Source organism: Serinus canaria, chromosome 8 (assembly GCF_022539315.1).
Source record: "Serinus canaria isolate serCan28SL12 chromosome 8, serCan2020, whole genome shotgun sequence".
Lineage (NCBI taxonomy): Eukaryota > Metazoa > Chordata > Aves > Passeriformes > Fringillidae > Serinus > Serinus canaria.
Genome location: NC_066322.1, coordinates 28,091,731 through 28,115,858, shown reverse-complemented (window position 1 = coordinate 28,115,858; position 24,128 = coordinate 28,091,731). Strand labels below are relative to the sequence as shown.

At 52.3% G+C, this 24,128-nt stretch overlaps 1 protein-coding gene across 1 annotated transcript in view; it reads right to left on the bottom strand.

Moving 5' to 3' along the window:
• Positions 1-4,526: 4,526 nt before the first annotated feature.
• The window catches only part of LMX1A (LIM homeobox transcription factor 1 alpha), a 44,069-nt gene continuing 24,467 nt past the window's right edge, over positions 4,527-24,128 (bottom strand). Inside the window, exons 3-8 of the mRNA XM_030226599.2 lie at positions 12,753-12,985; positions 7,956-8,125; positions 7,323-7,400; positions 7,160-7,229; positions 6,864-7,037; positions 4,527-6,252 (exon numbers count right to left, since the gene is read on the bottom strand). Coding sequence (XP_030082459.1) covers positions 6,092-6,252; positions 6,864-7,037; positions 7,160-7,229; positions 7,323-7,400; positions 7,956-8,125; positions 12,753-12,985 — 886 coding nt within the window. The 3' untranslated portion in view covers positions 4,527-6,091. The remainder of the gene's footprint in view (positions 6,253-6,863; positions 7,038-7,159; positions 7,230-7,322; positions 7,401-7,955; positions 8,126-12,752; positions 12,986-24,128) is intronic.

Here is a 24,128-nt window from a genome sequence, read left to right as displayed (position 1 = left end):
AGCCTGAGGCTTGGTGGATACCTCCCTGCTCAGCCCCTCCTCTCCCAAGCAGATACTATTGCATCTGTGCTGCAAGGAGCAGAGGTGAGAGAGCCAGAGCTGCTCCAGAGCCCTGAGCTGAGATGCCAAAGCTCAGCTCCCCAGAGCACTGCTCTTGTCTGGGGGCTCTGAGAGTCCTAAATAAGATTGGTTAGGTGCAATTTCTTGGGGCTCTTCACCCCATCCAAAGGCACCAAATCGACAGGTATTGTAAATCAAAGGGGAGAGAAAGATACATCTGACTCCGTGGACATCAGAAGGCTCATTAATTACTTTATTATACTGTACAATTCTATACATCTAAAACTGGATCTGCCAAGCACTCAACTGCTCACACTGCACTGAATCTCGTGGCTGTCACCCTCAGTCCCAACACACACACACACCTGGCCCTGACAGGCCAAGGAAACAAAACATCCTCACTTTGGGTAAACAATCTCCATATTGCATTCTACTTTGGCACAACACAAGCACAGCAAGTGATAAGAACTGTGTTCTCCCTTTCTCGGAGGTTCAGAGAATGTGAGTCTCAGAAATCCTTGGGAAGAGTTGTGCCTTGCTTTTCTCTGGGAAGAGAAATGTGGTGACAGACAGGGCCGTAGGGCAGAGCCTTCTGGGGTTCACCACCAGCTCCCCACCATCCCTTCACCTCAGGGATTCACCTCCTGCCACAGATTCACCCTGCCCTGAGACCGAGATCCAGCCCAGCAGGCATCCCTCTGAATGAGCCCCCTGTTCTCGGGGTCATCGGAGGGGAAATCTGATCCCCCCTCTGCAGCAGCAGCTCCCAGAGCCCGGGGCAGTGGGAATCTGCTGCTCCTCACTGAAAGTGCTGTGGGTATTTGATCACTCCGAGTGTTTTGACATGGTTTGCAGTTGGATACGCTGGTCCTCAGCCTGTGAACTTAGACCTGCCAATCAGGCAGGCACATGTCAGCCTCCACACCGCTGTCTAGGAGGTCTACAGCTAACAAGATAACCTTTTCATGGCCAACACAGTTGCCACTTAGAGGAATGGAGACAAGAATTTGGCCTGATCTCCAACAAGATAAGCAGCTGTTATTCACCTTTTTACACCTGAGGAGCTTCTAAGCCTTTTCTTGCCTTTCCATCACAACACTTTGCCACTTTATACAGAGGTTTTTCGTTCCTTTATCAAAGAATTTTCCATGCAGATGACCAACAGTGGAAGAAAAGACGTAGAAAATGCAAGTAACAGCTTTGGACAGCTGGGTGTTACCTGGGATCTCAGTCACAGACCTAGCATAAAGCCAAGGCTCTGGTCCTCAGTGGTTTGAGCCCTATCATGTGTCACAAGACAAGCGTTTTCTAATGATGGGTGACATTTAGTGCCCAGAAGAGTGTCAGTGTAGGTACCAAACATCTGGCAAATTATTTCACACTGGAAAGGTGACAGAAAAAAACAAAGCTTTGGAATTTTCCCACAAAAACAACAACAATAACAACAAAAACCCCACACCAAAACAACAATGACAAAAAAAACACCCCAGAATTTGTCACCTCTCACGTCCAGTTCCAGGAAAGGACCCTGCCTATGGGCTCCTTGGGATTTGAGCCCTCTCCACCTCCTGCATGCAGAGAGATGACCCATGGGTGTGGGCACACAGGAAATTCTCCTGCAGGTTCTTCTGCCCTAGGACATGCCCACATCCCACCAGAAAGCAGCCCCAAACTCCCAGGGCAGCAAGAGGCTGCAGAGCTGGCCCTGATCTGGGCTTCCCACTTGGTTGTGTCCCCACTGCACCAGGATCTTTGCTGGGTTGGGGGCTCCTCCTGCCCACAGCCAGCTGGAGGGAGCCAGCACAGCTCTGCTGGCTGCAGTCACATGCTGAGCCAGGGCACTCAGAGCAAGGCAAGGCTCCAGCCCTTCACTGGAGGTGGTTTTCCTAGACAGCAAGGTGACATCCTTCCAGGAAGGTTGCTTGCTCCAGCTCCTATGTCTGTGCACTACAAGCCTCTAACAAATACCTAAAAACACCACCAAGACTCAAACAGCCAGCTGCAAACCCAGCCAGCACTGGCCAATGCCACTTTGATTTCCATTCCAGGCTGCATCTGCCACGAGCTCCCAAGCCATCCATTCACAAAGAGCAAGTTAATTAACATAATATCACTCAGAGCTGGCTGCCTATCAGTATCATCTAATCAGTGTCCTCAACTGACAACTAATCTCTGACTTGATCTCTCCTTGGCCACCGAGCAGTGCCTGAACAGAAGCAGCTTTGTTTGGAGCCACTAGAGACACAAAGGTCAGCTCCCACCCCGTTCCTGGCATTGCCCTTGCCTTGGAGAGCAAGGTAGAACCTGTTTGCACGTCAGACCTTGCTCTTTTCTTCCTGGAAAGAAGGAAGAAAAGAGCAAGGTCTTTTCTTTGACAAAGGGGGTGTCAGCTGTCCTAGGGAGCCACTCCCCAGCCGGGAGCGGGCTCAGACGCGGAGCACAGCATGACCCACAAAAGGACATCCCAGGGGGACAAAGCAAGGGACACCTGACAACCCACCCAGCCTGCCACCTGCCATGCAGGGACTCCACCACCTGCAGAAGATAAGGCCCAGCCAGTTCTGCTTTGGCAGGATCCATCCACACCCTGAAATAAGGAGCAGGAGGATATGAAATCCAGATGACAGGAGGACCCACATCTGCTGCTCCATGGCAAGATTGCAAACTGGGCTCATGTTTGGCCTGTGTCAAGCACTGGGCCAGCTGGCAGAAGAACAGGTTTGAAACCATGAATTCTCCTGATTTTGCTCGACAAAAATCTGCCCTCATCCATATAATTCTGATCCTTTCCCAAAATTACATGCTCTGTGTAACAATTTTATACATACATCCAGATTTGCATCAAGACACTGTTATTATAGGGTGTCATTACATTTTTTGCAAGATTTTAAAAGTAGGCAACCAGTCTGTATGACATGGGGGTTTTTATTTGGGGGAAGCAATGTAGCAAGTGCAAATTGGCAGTGGGCTGATGAAAAACCAGGCTGATGCACCTGAGCATTTTTCAAACAGGAAACAGCTGTAGGTGGGGAAGACAAACCTTTCATCTTCAAAACATTAATAACAAAACCCCACAAATTTAAGCACAACAGTTTTAAGAAGGATCCAAGTGAGAGGAATTTTGGAGGCAGTTTCAATAACCATGAAGGGAAACCTATTTCAGCTTTGCAAGCCTGGGTGGTGTTAACCCAGCCATTGCCTAGAGCTGATCCTACAAATCATGCTGGTTTCATGGGCCACAGCAGCTCCTCCACACCCCCTGTAATCCAGATCTGCCCTATTTCCACCAGTAAAGTATTTCTCCAAGACCACCAAGCCTGATGTTAGAGAAACCCCAAGCTGTAATTTCCCCAAACCCTTTCCCTGCTGTTGTCTTGAGACAGAGCAAAACCCCAAACCAACCCAGGCATCCAGGCTGTTCTTGGGCTGCTCTTTATTTCACAACTTGGGAAAAAAAAAAAAAAAGGAAAAGTTTTCTTCATACAGTCATGCCATTTTAGATTTTTTTTTTTTTTTTTCCCTGCAGGTTGGAATTAGAAACCATTTCCTAGCACAGGAGCTGCAGAGCAGGAACTGATGATGGGCAGGAAGGAGCACAACTTGTTATGGACAACTCAGAAAATGAGCCATGGATCCCCATTTGCTGGCATATTTGTGGATCCTCTCTGTGTCTGGGAGCTGTGGGAAGAGCAATTCCTTTTGGGGAACACCCACCCATACCTTCAAGGCAGTCCTAACATGGAGTTGCTCATGGTCCTAACGTGGAGGGCTGGTGTTCATGGAGTGCTAGTCCAGGTGAGAGCTTGGTGAAGAGCCCCAGCAAGCCCCTCCCTTCCACCTTGGGTGGGTGGGGGTCAGAGACAGCTGTCTCACCTTCCAGACCCACCAACCTCTGTGTGTTGGCCACAGAGGACACTCCAGGGGTCAGTTTAGTCCCAGACCACAGAATATGATGAGGTCCCAGCACAGAGAAGCTGTGCATGCCCCATCCCTGGAAATGTTCAAGGCCAGGCTGGATGGGGCTTGGAGCAACTTGGGATGGTGGAAGGTGTCCCTGCCCATGGCAGGGTTTTGGATCTTTAAGGTCCCTTCCAGCCCAAGCCATTCCATGATTCCCTGACACAGCCAGCAGATCCTGAGCCACTCTCAGGGTGAGACCCCCCCCAGCTCAGCCCCCTGTGCCTTTAGTGCCATCACCTCAGTCTCCATCCCCAGTAATTCCAAGTGGGTTCCTTGCTGAGCTCTGGCTGCCAGGCCAGAATATTTGATATCAAAAACCCATCAAACAAAACCTTCTCACCACACCCTACCCAAGACCTTGCTTCCCTTGGAGTCGCCTCAAACCCTTCCCTCTCCCAATCAAGAGGACACGACCACACAAGAAAACACCAGAAAACACCAGGCTTTTTTTTTCTTTTTTTTTTTCTTTTTTTTTTTCCTTTAACAGAGAATTATTTTTTTTTTCCTTTTGTCTTTTTTAATTTCATCTGGGTGCGTGATTCCTGACAGTGCTGTCAGCATCTCCCGCCGGGTCAGCCACCTCCAGACCCTGCTACATTCAGTGTCAGACAGGATGGCAGTGACCAGCCAGTGTTTTGTTCTGAGCCTCACAGTCACTTGCACGCCTCTCTCCACGGGGCTGTCGCTTACATCGTTTGTGAACAGCAGCACAAAAGGACACAACGCATGAAAACGAGAGTGGGGATGAGCTGAGGGCCACCTGAAGGCTCCACCCCAAGGAGAACTCCCCCCGGGTTCCCACAGGTCCGGCAGGGAAAGGCAGGGCTGTCCCTCCTGTCTGCTTCCCCCGAGGGGTGGGGGCTTGGGCTGCAGCGTTTCCCAGTGCCAGGACACCAGCTCACACTGGCCTGGCACCCAGACTGGAGGATGTGGGATGGGGTCACTGCTGGAGGCAGGCTGGGACCTGCAGGGGAAGGAAAAGGTGATGTGGAGAAGCACGGCTGAGCCCCGACGGGCTGGATGTCCACCAGCTGCAGCACGTCCACGCCACACGGGGCTCCTGGACACGTCCAGCAGCGGGGACAGGTCCTGGCCACCACGCTGTCCCCATCAATCTGCTGGCAAAGAGCAGGTTTCTGGAGCCAGCTCTGCTCTGTGTTCCAACTGCACCTCAAAACCAGTGGGGCAACCTGAGAACAGCGAAAATAACCAACCCCCAAACCCAAACCTGTTGCCTGAAATGAACTGATGTTCTTTCCCTGCCACTGGGCTTTTGCAACCTAAACATAACGTTTATAAAAAGTAAAATTATTTCCTCTTATAACTTAAGTGCATTGAGTAATTTCCTTAAATATGGTTCACACTGAAAATAAAGTTACTTTTGCTGTACAGTAAATTTCTGATAGACTTAGAAATAAACTTTTTGTTGATACAATCTGGCAGGTGTGGCCGTGCAGTGCTGCACTCCCAGCCACACGGCTCTGCACGCACGCGTGCCCACACACACACACATCCACACACACAGCCCCATCCTCGGGGACAGGGACAATGTAGGGGTTTCTAGCTCTCTATATTCACATGGGAACATCTATCTTAAAAGTCCCTACGTTTAAGCAGCGGGCACTCAAACTGGTTGAGGGAACAGAGGGGAAAAATCAAACCCTGCAGTGACAGAGAGTTCCTCTCCTGTTTCCCCAGGTCGTTGTCAGCTTTTCGGATTTCAAAGCCCAGCTGATGCTGCAGGCTTTCCCCATGAAGATCAGCAGTTTGCTCTTTCTAAAGGTGGGATACAGTGCTGGGATGCTCCTGCAGGAGAATCCCCCTCCCCCTGCCAAAACGAGAAATTCGTGTCCCCCTCTGAAATTTGAAAATCCACCAGCCAGCTGCAAAAACCACTCCTGTCCCTAATCCTAGGCTCCTAAGAGAAACATGAAACTATGCAACCCATAACTTAACTCTCTCCTTGGGAATCCCAAGCTACAACATTATTTGACGGCATCCCAGCAGAGCTGCTCCCCTCCCTCCCGACCCCGGGAGCTCTGCGGCCCCTCCTGGCGGGACCAGGCTGGGCTCAGGAGGTGAAGTAGGAGTTCTGCATGGAGTACAGGTGGTCGATGGGGTTTCCCACTCGTGCCTGGAGTGGCCCTGCATCTGCTGTGCCGAGGAAGCAGTCCCCCAGGTTGCTCAGTGAGGTATCGTCGCTGTCCAGGTCGTGGAAGAGGGGCTCGGCACCTTGGGAAGCAAGGAAGGGACAGGAGGGGTTCAGAGCCTGCTCCAGCACCTCCACAGTGCCTGCTACCCCCAGCTTTTCTTGTCATGCCTTAGGATTTCTGCTTTTGTACTTTTCAGAGCCTGTACTGCTTTGGTGTGTAACTCTGAACTCCATACAGAGTGTTGGCTGCTGCCTTCACATTTTGGTCAGACAAAACAATCCTTCTGAGACTGAAACTCAAGGGCACCCTACAGCTTCAGGCCCTGAAATGTATGATCAAAAGTGAGTTGGGGAGGAGCAAACTGGGGGAACATGACTTCATTACCTGAAGCTGTAATTGGAGGATTAACCCCCGATATGTGAATGGACCAAACTTAGAACTGTATGAAAGACTCATGACCATTGTCCATCCTGGGTGTAGCCCCTTGGGGAAGCTTCACCTGCCCTTAATGTACCTGAAGGCCCTTCAGTAAATATCTGCTTTTATTCCTTTAACGTTGCCTGGCCTCTGTTTTTAGGTAAGCCCTAAAAGGCATCAGTAGCACAAGGCATTTAGGAGTGAGGGGGCCCCACCACAACCCAGCATCTCTTTGCAGGAGAGAGGGCAAAGAGAACATCCCCAGAGCCCTACCGTAGGGGTGCATGTGGTCTCCGGGCATCTGGGGCGGGGTGAGCCCTTGCCGGAAGGGGTCGGAGCCGTAGACACTCTGCTCCATGCCCAGCAGCTGCTGCGGCGGGGGCAGGGCGGTGTAGGGGTTCAGCATCCCCTCCAGCCCCGGGCCGCCGCCGCCGCCGTTCGTCTGGGCTGCGAGATAACACCGAGATAAGATCGAGTCATTGGCTGCTGCTTTTTTTGGGTGGCTGAGCTCCGCTGAGAAGCCTGGAGAGGGCTGGGAGAGGGGGAAACCCGAATTGTGAGGAGGGTACCTGAGCTCAGGCGCTGTGTGTTCTGCTGGTCCTGCTGCTGCTGCTGCTGCCTCCTGGCGAGCTTCTTCATCTGGGAGAGGGGAAAGGGGAAAAAAACAGAATGAAAGCCAAAGCCAGGAGGGAGGGAGCCCCAGCAATGGGTGCTGGCTCCCCTGGTACCCACCTTTGCTCGCTGGTTCTGGAACCAGACCTGCACCACACGGACACTCAGCCCCGTCTCTGCCGCCAGCGTCTCCCGCACCTGGGGGAGAACAGCGACAGTGGCGACCCTCAGTATTGCAATGCTGGCATGGTCCCGAGGAGGGGAGAGAAAGAGGCGTCTGACTCCATGGACATCAGAAGGCTCATTAATTAGTTTATTATACCATACCATATACATTACATCTAAACTGAATCTGCCAAGCACTCACTCTGCACACAACTGCTCACACTGCACTGAATCTCGTGGCTGTCACACCCAACAGTCCCGACACACACACACACACCTGGCCCTGACAGGCCCAGGAAACAAAACACCAACACTTTGGGTAAACAATCTCCACATTGCATTCTACTTTGGCACAAACACAGGCACAGCAAGTGATAAGAATTGCATTTTCTTTCTCTGAGGTTCAGAGAATGTGACATCCAGAAACATTCTTGGGAAGAATTGTGCCTTGCTTTTCTCTGGGGAGAGAAATGTGGGGCTACATCTCAGCCCACTCAGCCTTTGGGAAGGGTCAGATCAGCCAGGACAAGGCCATGCTCAGCACCCAGGACATCCCCAAGAGCTGGGCATGGGTCCTTCTCCCCGTACCTTCCTGCAGGGCTTGGAGGAGACCTCAAACGACGCCTTGAACGCCCTCCGCTGCTGTGTGGTCAGGATGGTCCGTGGCCTCTTGGGCCGTTTGTGATCCTTCCCGTCCTCAGCGCCCTTCCCCGAGGCCTGGCCCAGCTTGCAGATGCTGTCCTCATCGTCACTTTTGCCTAAGGATGAAAAAAAAGCAGGTCCTTTACAGAAAACAAGCAGCACATACCATCTCCAGCATGGTCAAAATAACGTGAGAGATTTAAAACAAGCTGGTGTTGGTGGGGATCTTGTTCTATGTGAGAAGCTGAGGTTTGGGAGTGGGGGAGAGCTACAGGCACTTGAAGCCTTTGACTGCTCAGCCACTAGATGTGGTTTTGGGTTCTTCTTTTCCCCAACAGTCTGAGCAGCTGCAATGTGAAACCCTGGGACAGCTGATTTTCCCTCCACCAGAGCCAGATCTCTGCCTGCTTCACAGGAATTTCCAGCCAGGCCACAGCTGGGGACACATCTGGACAGAGACACACGGGTCACATCACCCAGGTGAGGGGCCAGCAGTTGCCAAGGATCACTGTGCCCCTGGGGCTGTCCCCCAGCCCAGGTGGAGACAGAGATGGGGACCCTCTGCCTGGGCAGACCAGGCTGGGGAGGGCAGGGGGATGGGTGAGCAGGGATGCTCAGAAAGGGCAACGTGTTAGCCAAGAACCATGTTAGCCAAGAACTCCTCACAAACACCTCCTGACCTGCTCTGCCATGGAGAACAACTCCCTTCAGAGCACAGACTTTTGTTCATACATGTAAGGGGCACCTTTCTGCCTGTTATTTCCTTCTTTCTGTGGAGTTCTAAATCTCCCTGGACAGAAACCCAGGGTCTTTCAGCCTTCACCCCTCAGCTACTCACTGTGATGTGCTGCCCCACTGCATTCCCAGGTGTGTCTCCCTGCTGCTCTCCACCACTCAGGGCACGGAGCCTTTGGGCAGGAACTGCTCCAAGAAAGAGGACAGTGCCTCTTCCCAGCTCTCCTCATTTACTGCACCTCCCCTGCTGATGACCTTGCTTGCTCAGCTGTGATGCAGGTTTGACAGCACCTTCCCCCTGGCTAGCTATAAATCACTTACAGCCTTTTCCAGAAAGCTCCTTTGGTGCTCATCTGGGACTGGCTAATGGAGCTGAGGTGCTGGCTGGATATGGATGTGCTTGGCCCGAGTCCATCCCAGGGCTGCCGTGCTCTGGCACATGGGGATGTACCTGGGAGTGTGAGCCTGGCACAGGGTAATTCATGGGGAAAACAGGCCAGGTCAAACCCCACAGCAAGAGCTAATCATGGGTCTCACACAGCAGGGGAGTTTCAATCCAATGGCAGCCCCAGTGGGAATGAGGAAAGGTGGGAGCAGATCTCCAGGGAGAGGGGAGGCAAGGATCCCAGAGGAGCAGCAGGAATGCTCTCAGGCACCAGTTACCTCTGCTCTCCACACTCCTGGGCTCTCTCCTGGGCTCCAGCCAGGAGCCTTTCCCTGTCAGTGGGCAGGGAGAGCTCTTGATGCTGGCACTCCCAAAGAGCTGGGAGCTGGGTCTGGCCCCCAGGAACCAGAGCCTTGCTGCTGCTCCAGCTCCCTTCTGACTCACAGCACACCCACGACATTCCCACACCAACAGAAGGACAAACTGATGTTTCCTTGCATGTCCCAGCCCGAGGGATGCCACACTGGAGCAGGGGTACGAAACCCCAGGGGAGACAGGAGCTGTGGAGCCTCTGATGGCTGATGGAGCTGAGCAGTGGCTCCTGCTGCTGCCTCCTTCCCAGCGCCAGGTCCCAGCTCTGCCAAGCTGCTGGCTTTCCTGAGTGCTGAAGGAGTTTGATTTCGATGGAAAGGTAGAGATTTTTACAAATGGTGGGAGAAGGAATGCCAAACTGGTGCCCGAACCCATCTGCACCCGAGCTCGAGGTCAGCACCCCACTCCCCTGCAGCCCAGGAGGGGCAGAGCCACAGGCTCACGGGCTCCATCAGGTCCATGATGCTCAAAACCCACTCCAAGGGGGAAAACCCGCTCAGAGCCGCCTCTCCAAGCCCTCCCCCCGCCAACACCTGCTCCCCAAATCCCTCCCAGTGTCAAAGGCAAAGAAGGAAAAGTGAAGCCGGATTTGGCGGGGTATTACTTTTAATTAACTCTCCCTTTCAAGCCTTTCCCCACTGAGGGGGGGGGGGAGAAATTAATGAGTGTCTGGGGCTGCCCTGACGTCACCTGGGAAGGGGCCGGGGCCATGGATATTGTGGATATTGTGGATATTGTGGATATTGTGGATATTGTGCGGCGTGCCCCCGCTCCGACCTGCAGAGCCCACATCCCGCCGCCGGGGCCGGGACATTCCTCGCCCGGGAGGATTTAGGGAGAGCAGAAACGTTAGGACGTTTTTAATTGGAAAGCAGGGTCCTCTTTCAGAGGGGCTTGTTTACTCAGGCTGGGCGGCGGAGGCTCGGGGGAGGCAGTAATTGAAGCGAGGGTTTGGGAGATTACAGACAACATATGGCTCGCTTTTTATCTGCGCTTTCTCATAAAGTGGCCCTTGGTGTGCGGCGGCCGGGGGGGAGAGGGAGGGAGAGAGGGAGGGAGCCTGGGGGCTTCAAAGCAGCCGGGGGTGGGGGGGGGGACAGGGAAGAGGCTGGAGGTGCTCATCACATGCTGCTGGTGACGGGCATCCGGAGAGGGGACAGCACTCCGCATCTCCTGGCACGGCGCTGGGGTGTGGCGGGAGGAGGAGGTACCGCACACTGAGCATCCACGGGGGATGCGGACCTGGGCTGGTCCCTGCTGTGTCATCGTCCCCAACGTCCCAAGACAAAGCTGGGAGCCACCAAAAGCAGCCAGGGACAAGCTATGGGGTCTGTGGGGAGCTGGCAAGGGCCGGGACCCCCCAGCCAGAGGCTGCCAGGCCACGGTAGGGGCTTTGGGTTGGGTTTCTGATCAGCCAAGGGGTTGCCTTGCCCTTTTGACTCCCACGCTGGCCCTTCACATGCCTCAGGTCCCAGCTGGAGTTTCCACCAAAATAAGTTTTTCCCCTGGAGATTTTTGCTAAGCTGAGGCTCTTGGTTTGGCCAGAGCTGCTGGCACTGGGGCTGGAGCACAGGCTGATGAGTCGCTGGGGAGGAAAAGCTCCCCAACCTTTCCCCAGATGCCCTCTTCCCCCACTAGGAACAAACCCAAACCATTGTGGCTGATTTGCTTTCTCCTCTGCCTGACATCTCCTCACTGGTTCCTATTTTAACTGAAAAGGGTTTGTATATCCCAGAGGAAAAAATAGTAATTCTTCAATCAGTTAAGGATTTTCCCAGGGCTAAGGGAAGAGCCAGTGCCAGTGGGCTGGGTCCTCCTGCACTCCTGCCTCTCCAGCTCCTCCAGTGCTGGACCATCACTCACCAGCTCCCCTCAGCCACCTCCTCCCATGGACTCACTCTGATTTTTATACATCACCACTGCTAATTGCAAGGATGACTTTTTTCTCCTGAGCAAGCAGGATTGCAGGGCTCACACAGAACCCACACAGGCAAGTGCTGCAAGAGAGATGGGCTTTCAGTGCAGAGGAGCTCAGTACTAAAGAGAAATACAGACTTTGGGCAATTTTTGCTCCCTGTCTTATGAAAAACATCCCCATCCCTTCACAAATGTTCTCCCAGTTACAGCACTCCAGTGACAGAGAGCACCAGGCTTTGTCATGTCCGTGCTTCACACCTTAACAACACACTCCTAATCTGGATTTCTACTTTTTTTTTAATCCAGTGCTTTGTTCCAACAGGGAAAAGATAGCCCCACTTGCCCCCTCCACCCCACCACAGCTGCTGGCAGTCTTTTCCAGAGCAGAGAATTTCCAAGGTAAATCCTTTCCCTCCACAAAGCAGACATTTCCCCAGTGAGGGATTTTAAGGGGAACTGAGAGACTGGTGAGGAGGAGGGCTCTGTGGGGATGGTGTTATCCTGAGGATTTTGCCTAGCAGATCATCAGATCATTTCCACCCTCCCAGTCCCCAGCCCTGGGCTTTCTCACTAAACTTGCCTTCCTGGGAAACATTCAGGTTTCATTTGCCTTGACTGCAGATAACATATTTTAATGCTGGTCTGATGCTCTGGGCATCCTAACCCAGTGGTGACACCTTGGCTGGAGCAGGATGCTGGCCCCCTGCCCACTTCCAGCCACAGGGCCACCTCCCCTGCAGCCCTCCTCGGCTCTGCAGTGTCCCCACGGTGTCCCCACGATGGGTCAGCAGGCTGGCTCTGGCCATCAGCTGCTGGGGACACAAAGTTTGCAGACTCCCTGCTGCCAGCTCATGTTTCAGCTCTGTGCCTCAGTTTCCCCTTGTTATTAAAAGGGGTGACTACAGCAGAAGCAGCTGGGGAGCTGCTCAGCCTTTCCAGGGACAGGAACAGGGACAGGCAGGGACACTTGAGGCACAGGGCAGGGACGAAAGTTTAGCCCCAGCTTTAGTCAGTGGCCAGCTCTCCCTCCCACATCTGGGGAAGCTGCACACCCCTCGGGTGGTGTGCTGGTGCTCTGCACAGGCCAGGAGCACAAACCCCTCCAGAAATGAGCCTTAGCACATGGGACGGTCCACAGAGCATCCTCCAGCCCTCACCGCTGAGCTCCCTGCTCAAGCCCTCACCAGCGAGGTGCCTGGAGGAACATCAGAGCTTATCCCCTCAGACCAGAGGGCAGAATTTCAGGGCAGCGAGCCCAGACCTCACCTCCAGACCCCTGAGGGGCCTGGGAGCGGGACCAGGCAGGGAGACGCCGGGCGCGGGCGGCCCCTTACCAGAATCCGACAGAGCCGGGCTCACCAAGCTCAGCAGCTCCCGCTCCTTCTCGTAGTCGCCCTTACAGAGGAGCTGCCCCTCCTTCAGCACGAACTCGTCGCCCTTCTGCAGGCGCCGCTCGCAGACGCAGCAGCAGAAGCAGTGCAGGTGGTAGACGCTCTTCTGGGCGCGCATCACCAGCTCGCTGGGCGCGATGGCCTCCAGGCAGCCCGCGCACTTCACCGCGAACAGCCTGCGGGACGAGCCAGACCAACAGACACGCCTGAAGGTATCAAACCAGCTATCAAACCAGGTATCAAACCAGAGATCAAACCAGGTATCAAACCTCTTTGGCACACCCAGCCCGCCGTCACACCCCGCGGGCGCTGGGACAAGGCTCGGGGCAGCCACGGCAGGGAGATTGGCACCGTGATGTTTTCTGGAAAATCCCTTCGCCAGGAATTTTCTCCTGAGAAGCTGAGAAGCCTCGGAAAAGACATGTAAACAATAATTATCTGATTGCTTGGAATGTGCTCTGGAGGTTTGTTGTATTGGGGAACACCCTCTTTTTCCATGTGTTTGTCCATCTGAGGCGTCTCTGGGAATACAGAGGGAATGTTCCCACGTGGAGAAGAGCGTTTCCAGTCTTTTGCTTAGGTCTGTGTAAGATGGTGTGGGCTGGGGTCAATAGCTAGCCAAGGTGGACCCAAACAGCCTGGCCAGACACCATCTTACAGAGATTGCTCACCAACAGGTGCATCTTTGATTGGTTCCATGTGAATTGCATTTAATTAATGACCAATCACCAGCAGCTCTGTTGGACTCTGAGTCTGTCACGCGCTTCCTAACCTTCTGATGTACCCTCTCTCTTTCTTTAGTATAGTTTTAGTATATCATATCATATCATATCATATTATATCATATCATATCATATCATATATCATAATAAATCAGCCTTCTGAGAACTTGGGAGTCAATTCTCATCCCTCACCTCGTCCTGGGGACCCTCACAACACCGCAGCAGGGAGATGGATCAGCACAGTGTCCCTTGCACACTGTCACACGGTGCTGTGTCACCCCCTCAGTGGGTTGAGGGGCTGGGGGCAGCACTGTTGGCACTCTGCAGTGACAGGGACGTGCTCTCAGTGCTGCACAGTCATCCAGTGCCAGTGGAGGGATGCTGGTTTTGGGTCAACTTTAGCAGTTTTGGGGCACACCAGGTGCTTACCATAAATGTGGGCAAGTGATGAGGAACCCAACAGCCCAGGTGCCACCACCACCACAAGACAGCACTAGCTCCACACGAGTTCTATCAAGCCAGCTCCCCATTGTCACCTCCCTCCAGCTCATGCCTAGACCCAAGGAGATGCTGGAGACAGCAGTGGGGTCAGGGAGCTCATCTGTGCTTCTCCACAAGCACCTGCAGAAAGTATCCCCACCCTCCCTCATCCACAAACCACCCCATCCCTCTGGCCCCATCCTCACTTGCACAGGAATGGACACAAAGGAATGTCTAATATCTCATAAAAATCAGGAATTTCATAATAAAGATAATAGCATAAAAATCAGGAGCACATCAGGAATGTCTAATTTATCATAAAAAGCAGAAATTTCATAATAAATATCATAGCATAAAAATATCACAGAAATCAGAAAAACATCAGGAATGTCTAATATATCATAAAAAACTCCAAGGCAGCAAATCTGGGGTTAAAGCCAGTGCCAGACTGCAGACTTGATGTGTCAAAAGGAAAAGGAAAAGCTCAGCTTGTTCCTTGACATTGATGTGACAGCGTTTGAGGCATCCCTAATTAAACCGTTCCCAGGTTTCAAGACTCTGGCTCTAGACTTAAAAGCCAATAATAATAACAACAGCAATAACACTTTAGGTTGGAACAGAGCTTTTCTTTCTCCCAGTTTAAATGTCCTTACTGAGGATGATCAATGATTTACAGCTGGGGGAAACTGAGGTGAGAAGAGCAGAGGTGGCAGCATCAGCGCTGGCTTCAGAGGACTTCGAGGCACCTGGAATTTACCTTAGGCCCAGATATTTTCAGTAAATGGGATGACCAACAGAGATGTTTGAAGGTATCAAACCAGAACCTCTTTGCCACACCCAGATATTTGAGTTCTTGGCTTGGACATCACATAGAAAAAAAACCCACTGTTTACCCAGCCCCGTCCGAAATATCTGTGGGAACTGGACATTATTATTCCCCTGTCTTGGTGACTTTGGCCCAGAAAGAGAAGTCAAAAGTCAGCACACATCCTGCAGAGGTTACCTCCGAGCTTTCAACCCCCTTTTCTTTTTTTTTTTTTTTTTTTTTGGCTGTTACAAAAACCCACATAGGAAACGTGCTGAATCAGCCCCGTTCTGAGGAGCAGAGGACCAGATATATGCAAAACCCCCACGGGAAAACCACCAGAAAATGGGGATTGCTTGAAAAAGTGCCTTCTTCCTCCCAGGTTTTCCCCAAACAGTGTTGGCAAGCACAAGGTTCTGGTGCAACACTCTCCCCTTTGCCAGCCAAATCCTGGGCACGCTCAGCAAAACGAGGCATTCCCACAGCAATAGGAAAGGGGTGTTATAAAGCTTTTATAAAAAGCTGACATCACCACAGAAAATGGGAAATCATCAAATTGTAAGGTTAGGGAGTTCAAATTGCCATTAGCAGCTTTTATTTTTCTACATTTAGCTTTAATTCTCCAAGCTTACCTACAACTGCCTGTCCCTAAGATCTATTTCCAACATCCCTGTGACTGCCCTGGGAAGAGAGGGAGGTGCATTCCCTTGGAAGCATCCCTTCTGAAGGGTCATTTTTTTTCCTTCTTCCAGCTCAAACATACACTGGCTTGCATTAATATTTCTGTAGTCACTTCATCTTTAATTATGTCTCTTTTATGTCAAAGTAGAGGCTATTTGTATTCCTCTGGCAACACATTCTCATCCTGTTTAAATGATGTTTAAGCCCTACCTGTTGGGATTACCAACTGCTCTCAGCACTAAAATATTGATAAGATATTACATTACTGCCATCTAATCTCCAGGAATAAATGTGCCCAAAATTTGTTTCCCAGGCACTTATTAGAGAGCCACAAACCTTTGCCAAGCAGGCACAGCAGCACCACCCCAGCAGGGGATGTTTCCAAGCCCAAAGAGTGCTGCACAACAGGAGATTTAGGTAACTGGCTGCCTGATATTAGACACTTAAAGCCATTCCTAGGTGGCTGAATAAATGACTTTATTTCCAAAGCAGGTCCCACTGAGGGATGCTGTTCAGTCCAGGTGTCTTTCACTGCCCAGGGCAGGACTCCCCCACCCCTGGGCAATGGGAGCTGCAGAGAAATCCCCATAAAACCAAAAAGAGCTCCTTATAAACACACAATAAACTGAGACCTCAGGCACTAAAAGGTCACAGGCAGAAAAAACACGATCTGGCACAGGTGGTAAGGGAGAGAGTGCAAAGGGTCTTGTTGGTGTCCCAACTCCCTTGAGACCCAGACTCTAGCAATTAATTTAACGTTTTAGCCTGAGTGAGAAACACCAGCCTGGATCCACAGAGGTTTTCCTCCATCTCTGGGACCTTCAGCTGCATGCCCAGCTCTCTCCTGCTTCACTAATGGCATTTTAGGGATGCTTTAGTTCTCAGTAGGGCTTTTTTTCCCCCCTCCATAACCTGTGGTTCCAAAGTTAAGTCAGGCCTGAGTGGCAGCACTGGGTTTGTTTAGCCGGGTGGGAAGCTGGCCAGGGCACCAGACAGGGAGGTTGGGATGCTTGGTGGAGAACCAGGCTGCCACCAGCAGCTCAGTAAACACCTCACTGAAGCACTGACAGTGAGTATTTGTAAATAAAACCAACACACTCAGCTTAGGGGGAACTGGAACAAAAAGATAATGATGTGAGCAATTTTTATCACCACACACAGCCTTTTGTGTCTGATATTAAAAATATTCATTTTCTTGTCCTTTTCTTGTTTTGATTAATTTGTTTGTTTCAGGGTTTTGTTTTTGGTCTTTTTTTTTGGTTTTTTTTGAAGTTTAGGTCACTTTTGAAATGACAAGCTGCAGTTTTGAAGCCGAAAGGGACTGGTGGTGGCTTTCAAGAAAATTTTGTATTGTATTCATCTGGCCCCACACTCTTATCCTGTTTTAAGTAAAATATTTGGGCATTTCCAAAAGCACAACATTTCTGGATGTGTGTTGGGCACATCCCCCAGGATGCAGCCCCACTCCTCCAAACCATTCCTCCTTCCCCACAAAGCATCCCAGACCTCTCCTTTGGGGTTTCCCATCCACGCAGCATCACCAAAACCTACAAAACACCAACACACGGCCAAAGCCACCTCTGGGATGCTGCACCCGGCCAAAGCCACCTCCGGGATGCTGCACCCGACCAAAGCCACCCCTGGGATGCTGCACCCGGCCAAAGCCACCCCTGGGATGCTGCACCCGGCCAAAGCCACCCCTGGGATGCTGCACCCGGCGAAAGCCACCTCCGGGATGCTGCACCCCGCGTTCCCTCCCGATGGCCGGGGTGCAGCCCCGGCTCCCAGCAGAGCCATCAGCGCCTCTTTCCCCCTTTCTGCCGAGGTGACAGGCTGAAAGGGGCCGTGATTGACGGGCGCTTCCCGGCTGCTGTCTGCCTGCGTGCCCCGCATACAAACGCGGCCCCGCGGAGCCTCCCGGGGCGGGGACGCCGATATTAAATGGTGAAGGACAAATCTCAATCGCCAAGCCTTGGGTTGGGGCGGCAGGGAAGGTGAGGCAGCTCTGCTTCCCCCCCTGCCTGCACCAGGGATGGGGTGAGAGGGGCAGGGGCACCCCTGGGTGACCCTGCACTGGCACCACCCGCAGGGATGCTGGGTTTTCCAACACACCTGGGCAGAGATCTGCCCCACTCACCCCACGTTGTGACCACCGCTCAGGAGGAGCCTGAGCGGGTCCTCACTTGTTGGAATCCTGGATGCTGAGAATTTTAAATTTTCTGGGCTGAAGGGCACAGACCCACAAGAAAATGCTAAACTGGCATGGACCAATCCATCAGGAGGTTCTGGGAGCCCCAGCCTGGCCACTCAGAGCCATGAATCCCACCAAGGCCACGATTCCCGCGTGGGGATGAGCCGAGGATCACCAAGGGCTGCTGGAGGAGGCTGGCAGTGAGTGCCAGCAATGAGCCACAGGGAGTGAGGACATCAGATTGAGTTGTCTTGGCACTTGGTCATCTTCTCACCCACTGCCACTCACTGGAAGGGGGGACATCAGCACCGGGTCCTCGAGAGGCTGGCAGTGGGGAAATGCCACTTGCTGTCAACCCTGCACCCGTGGTTTGGGAATGAGCCACTGCCCTGCTGCTGGGCTCACATCACCCTGTCCCTGCTCACGGAGCCAAAGGAGGAGGCAGAGGGCACGGACCATGGCCAAGCAGGAAGGGGATGGTGACAGTGAGGGTGTCCCCCAGCTGCAGCCACGGGGCACCCCGCGGATCCTTGCTCCTGGCAGGAGGGGTGCTGACACCACGGGAGCGACTCGGAAAGAGCCGAGTCCAACTCAGCACTGTGGAGAGCAGGCTGGCACATCCTGGGCATGGGGAGCACAATCCAGAGGGCACTCCACACCAGGGATCATCACCTCCAAACCCACACTGGGTCTCCAGGCTCCCCAGCTGATGGAGGAAAGCGCCCACAGCCGCCCTCACTTCCCTCCGTGCACCCCAAGCCCTCAGGGAGCTCTCTGGTGGGACAGAGGAGGGATGTTTTCCCCGGGGCTCTTCTCCTGACCCTTTCCTGTCTCCCAGCTCCCTCCCCCCCGAGGCGGACAAGTGTTCGCTTTACTGCCTGGCAACGGGGCCGGGGCTAAGCTTGCTAAAATATGAGTGTTTTTTGGCTGGAGTACCAGAAGGCTGCAGTCCTACAGAGAGAAAAAAATTGAGCACTCCATGCCATGGCTCCAGAAAGGGGGAGAATTAGGTTTCACACCGAGCAGGCTGGACCATGGCATTCTTTAGTTAATGCTTAACAAACGCCCAAACAAAAGCAGCCAACTTCGCTGCATGTTTGTAAAATGTATTCTCAGCAGATTCAGGTTTATTGGAGAATTCACTCACTCTGCAGCAAGTGGCGTTTTTCCTTTTTTTTTTTTCTGTCCTTTAATTTCCCTTCTCCTCCCTCCCCCCAAGCTCAAGCCCTTCTCATTCCTGCTGCCTGAATGCATCTTCCAACACTTTGAGGGGACATGGCAACCGAGCTGAAACGAGCTTATTTCACCCCAGGGGCTGATGTGAGCTTGCCTCCATGGCCCTGGGGTGCAAGTTCTCCCCGGGGTTCAGCTGAGCTGCTGCTGCCAACCAGGAACAGGGAGCCCAAAAAGCCAAGATTTGGCCTCTGTCAGATTCACCCCTGGTGAATCCCTGATTCACTTGGCTGGTGGCTGCATGCTCTGAGAGGCCAGAGAGTGAGGAAGGGAGGAGAAGCCTTAGAGTCCTATTTTTGGCCTTTCTTCACCTAACCCAGCTCTCTCGGGGTCCTAACCCAGGGGTTCTAGCCCATCCAGCATCCCACTGTGCCATGCACTCTCAGAGAGCCCATCATGGCAGAGGATGCCAGTAAGCACAGCTTGCTCCCAAAGGCAGAGCCAGTATCGGGTGTGGAGGAGGGGGCAGCCCCATCCAGAGACCCAGAGGTTTTGAAGAGGTTAAATCATGGGGTCTGTGCATGGGTGTTGTGCAGGAGCATCCCTGAAGGAGCTCCTGCTCTGATGCAAGCACCTGAGCAGGTCCTGTGTCCCCCCCAGGGCCTGGTCCCACAGCAGAGGACACCAGTGATGAGGGACACGTTGGGGAGCTGCTGGCACAGAGGAAAGGGGGGGCAGCAGAGCAGAGGGGGGTGATGCTGGGCTGTTCAACCCTCCTTCTGCTACATGGGAACCATCTGAGCTTTCCCAGGAAAGGGCACCTTCGCCCCTGACTCCTGGATGGAGTCCAAAAGTGGTCACTTAACACCTCCTGGACCCTCCAGAGACCACAGCAGGGGCAGTGCTACAATGATGGGGTTAAGTAAACAGACAAACGAAGCCTTCCCAGGGAGCAGCCGCTGCCAAAACACACCAGCAGCCCTCCCTGTGTCCAAGGAGAAGGTGGAGCAAGTGCACATCTTCCAAGGCTGCTCTGTGCTGCTCCATTTCTGATCAAGGACACACTAATAAGACTTTCACCAATAAGGTCCTGCAGCAGCTGATGGCTCTGTCCCCCTTCCAAGAGCCTGATAAAAAATGCTGGATGCCAGGAGTGGCCAGAAAGTGATCTCCCGAGCAAGGCCAAAAGGCCAAGACCAAAATGTTGATTTTCCTTCCCATTTTTCCCTAAAGTCCTGTTCTTTTGGTGTCCCCCCACCCTCAATAACAGCATGCAGCATCAGAGAGGGACCATCCAACACCGACGAAGCACCAGGTTTTAGAGGCACAGGTAGGAGGGGGAGAGGCACACACAATCCCACGTCCAGGCCCAAATGCCATCCCAGTGAAGCCAACCCAAGGATCAATCCCATCCAGCCCCCAGCCCAGCAGTCCTGCATCCAAGCAATGCATCTCCCACCAAGCTGAATTTTAAGCAGCGACCCCCCTCATCCCCCCCATGCCCCCAAGAAAACAAGGATAATTGAAAAACCACAATATCACTAGTCAAATTTAATATTGAGAGTGAGTGAGCGGGAGCCAGAGGTCAGAATTAATTACACCCCACCATATTTCAGCACGCTGCCGCAGCTCCGTGTCCTTTCCTTGGGGAGCAGTGCTTCCACAGAGAGGTCGACAGACATTATTAGAAAGGACTGATTTAAACGTACCCCCAGGAGCTTTTCAGCTTGTCTCTTCAGAGCCTTTGTTTGTACTGAGATTAATGGAGAGGCAAATGATGGAAAAGCAAAGTCACCAGGAGCGGGAGGATGTGCCACTGCTGCCACCACCACCCCGATTTGGCTGGCTTTGTGAGCGGGGCAGGAACAACCAGGAGAGAAGGAAACGCTGTTCACATCATTCATTTTGTGGATAAAAATGTGAAGATCTTGAAAACTATTCTTTTTTGTTTGTTTGTTTGTTTTCCAAGAAAAAGATATCCTGGCTGAAACCTCCTGCAGGCTGGATTTCCTACCCCCTTGGGGATTTTACACACACGCTGGTTTTTTGACGTGCTGTACCACCGTGGGGGAAGGAGTTATTTTCATTCTACTCCAGATTAATGTACTCCTCCAAGTCATTATATTTGTTTCTGATTTTTTTTTAAAACCTCCTGTGATGGAAAATTAATACAGACACAAGCCAAAATTAAACCTTTCTATTTTCCATTCAGGTTTTCAAATGGAGAGTTACAAATGAAAAAAAAACCCCAACCCAACAACAAAGGAAAGACAGAGCATTCCGATCAAACAAAAATCTCATTCCTTGGGCACAGCCAATTCTTTACTGGTTCCAGCCCTGAACAACCTGATCCACATGCAAGTGAGCCCTGCTCCAAGCAGAAGAAGGACTGAGAAGATTTCCATTCCTTTCCAGCCCCAGCCCCATTGTGAGGCCACAAATTCACCTCCACCTCGCACCAACAGGTTCAAAAAGGGATCAGGCAAATCCAGGGGAATGAGTTCAACACCTGCCTGGACCTGCAAGTCCAACCTCACCTTTAGGACCCCCCACATCCCAAATCCCCCAGGGCTCCCCTGGCCTCGCGAGGCTTTCCTGGAGCATCCCCACCGTGGCCAGTGCGGGTGCACAGGGTCCAGCCGGGAGCCTCGACTGCTCTCGAGTCTCCTAGGCTACAATCAAGGCTTGCCTTTCCCTTTATTACAGCAACCCCACGGTCCCCCCAAGGGCTCTGGGAGCATCCAGGGATGGGGCTGCAGGAGCTGCCGTTTCCCAGGCGTTTAACATTCACCGGGGCTGTTTGCGCCGACGTGCCGACGCGGCAAATTCTCATTTAGGAGGCGGCCAATATCCTGTGGAGCTTCCCGGCGCTCCGGTGGCCATAAAAATCGCTGGGCTGTATAAAAGCTAAACAGAGTAAACTCACTTGGACACAGGGAGCAGCTGCTTCGGAGCAGCTCGGCAAACAGAGATCGGCGGGAGCGCGCCGGGCGCTGCCGGCAGGGAGATAGCGCTCTCCCGCCCCGCTTATTTCTTGCCTTATCTTTTATTTCCCTCACCCTCGCGCAGGGTTTTGCATAAATATCATCTGCGTGTGTTGTCAAGTTGTTGGGATGGGGTTGAGGGTTTGCTGGGGTTTTTTACCCCCCCAACAGCATCTCTACAATGGGAAGCAGCTGCTGCGGCTAACGCGCTGCTGCGGAGCAAAAGCTGCACTCGCATGGAGATATCTCAGAAGAATCATCCTTCATACACAGCTCTGTGCACTAGAGAGCACTATAACATGTGTTTCCATGAAGTTTGTTAACTACTCGGCTAAACAAGCGTGCTGGAAATGCCAGAGGAATATGCTCTGGAATGAATGGAAATACTCGTCTGAAAAGACATTAAATTTAAGCCATCTTTTTTCTCTCCCCCCTCCTCGCTCTGCTGAGCTCATGCTGCTGCTCTCTCCTGGTGTGCACTCTCAGGATGGGGTTTTGGGAGAAACAAATGTTTGGGATGTGTTTTGCAGCCTCCTGGCACTTGAGACAGGGATGAGATAACAGATGAGGGTACATGGGGGGCATTTCATGCCATCAGTGGTCTGTGGATGCAGAGGCAGAGCCAGCCCAGCAGCTCATCCTCTGTGATGCCTGCAAGAGGTCTGCTCCCAAATGACATCTCACATGTGAAAAATCAGAGCTCTGCCCTTCGTGGGCCTGAGCATCAGCTTCTGGGAGGTACAGAGCATCCTAGAGGGGCTCAGTCTTACAGTAAGAGGGATAAAACCTCAGGAAAATTTGAGGTTTTTTATTAAGAGTTCAAAATTTGCTTTTTCCTCTTCAGTCCGAGGAAGTTCACATTTTTAGCCAATGTTCTCTTGAAAATTCAGCAATCCACCAATGCAAATCCAAACCTCTTTTTGACTTCTGTGTAGTGAATGGATTTCAAGGTGATTCCAGCAGCCCCCAGAAAAGGCCCTAACTGATTCCAGACTTCTCAGATCCTGACACCAATCAGAAGGGTCAATATCCATCACTGGGGAAAGATGCTCAAAAGGCTCCAAAGTGGCCTGAAGATGCTCAGCACTGGACCTGTTTAAGAACTTCCCCATAAAATTACCTTCCTTTGTTCTACTTGCTCTATTTTATACACAGATATGTGTGTGTGTACATATATACATACACGCATATAGGTGTGCATGAGGTATTTTTCTCTGAAAAATCTTAGCTTTTCACAGAGATTTTTAAATTCAGCCATGAGCCTAAGTTCAAGTCACACCACAGGGCTGTGCCCAGGGATGCTGAGCCATCTGGCAAAGAGGGATTCAGGTGCTTTGCTCCATCCAGCCAAAGCCCTGGCTGGATGCCACCTCACCACGCCTGACCTAAAATGTTTTTCTGAAGCTTTTTGATCTAAAAAACATGTATTTTCTTTTTTTTTTTCCCTTAACCATTGTATTTTCACACCAAGGAGTGTGGAGGCACCAGAATGTCCTTCCAGGCAGGAACTACTGATGCCCTTTCCCACACACCCCTCACATCCCACAGCACCCACAACCCTTCCCAGTGTGGTCTGATCACCAGAGAAGGCTGAGCAGGGACGTAGCAGCAAAGAGCAGAGACCCCTACAAGAGGAACCAAGGGCACAGGCTGTCCCCTGTGCCCCCACTGGGTTTATGCCACAGTCATAGCTGCAGGGCTACAGGGACAGAGCCCAGCTTGCCAGGCTACCTGAGACAGGTCCCAGTGCTGTCAAGGCAGCAGGATGAGCTTTTGATGAATTAGATGGCAAAAGCAAACATGCTTTCTCTAGGAAACAGGTTCCTGCCACTTGTCTGCTCAGGGTTATCGCAGCATCGGGGGCAGCAGCCCTTCCCAGCAGCCTCCCTCGGCCGTGGAGGCAGGATATTACTTTGTTGCTTATTCATTTTATTGCTTCTCCTTTCTAAATATTTGCTTGGCAGGGGAAGGATTCCCTTTACACCTTATCTGTTCTTACAGGTCAATTGAATTTCTGGCGCTCTCAATCCCTCTTTCCCTCCAATTGCATTTGCAAAACAAATATTGATTGTACCAATTAGCTGCGAACCCCTCGCAGAAGATATCCCAAAGCCTTCATGCAGGAGAAGGCTCTCCCAGCCAGTGGATGTGCCACTGGGATGGGAACCCCCTGCCAGAGTGGCAGTGCCACAAATTCCACCCCCAGCAGCCAGAAATGTGTCCGGGTAGGAGGCTGGAACTGACCAACTGGTAGGTTCTTGCTGAATCACATCCTTTAAATGA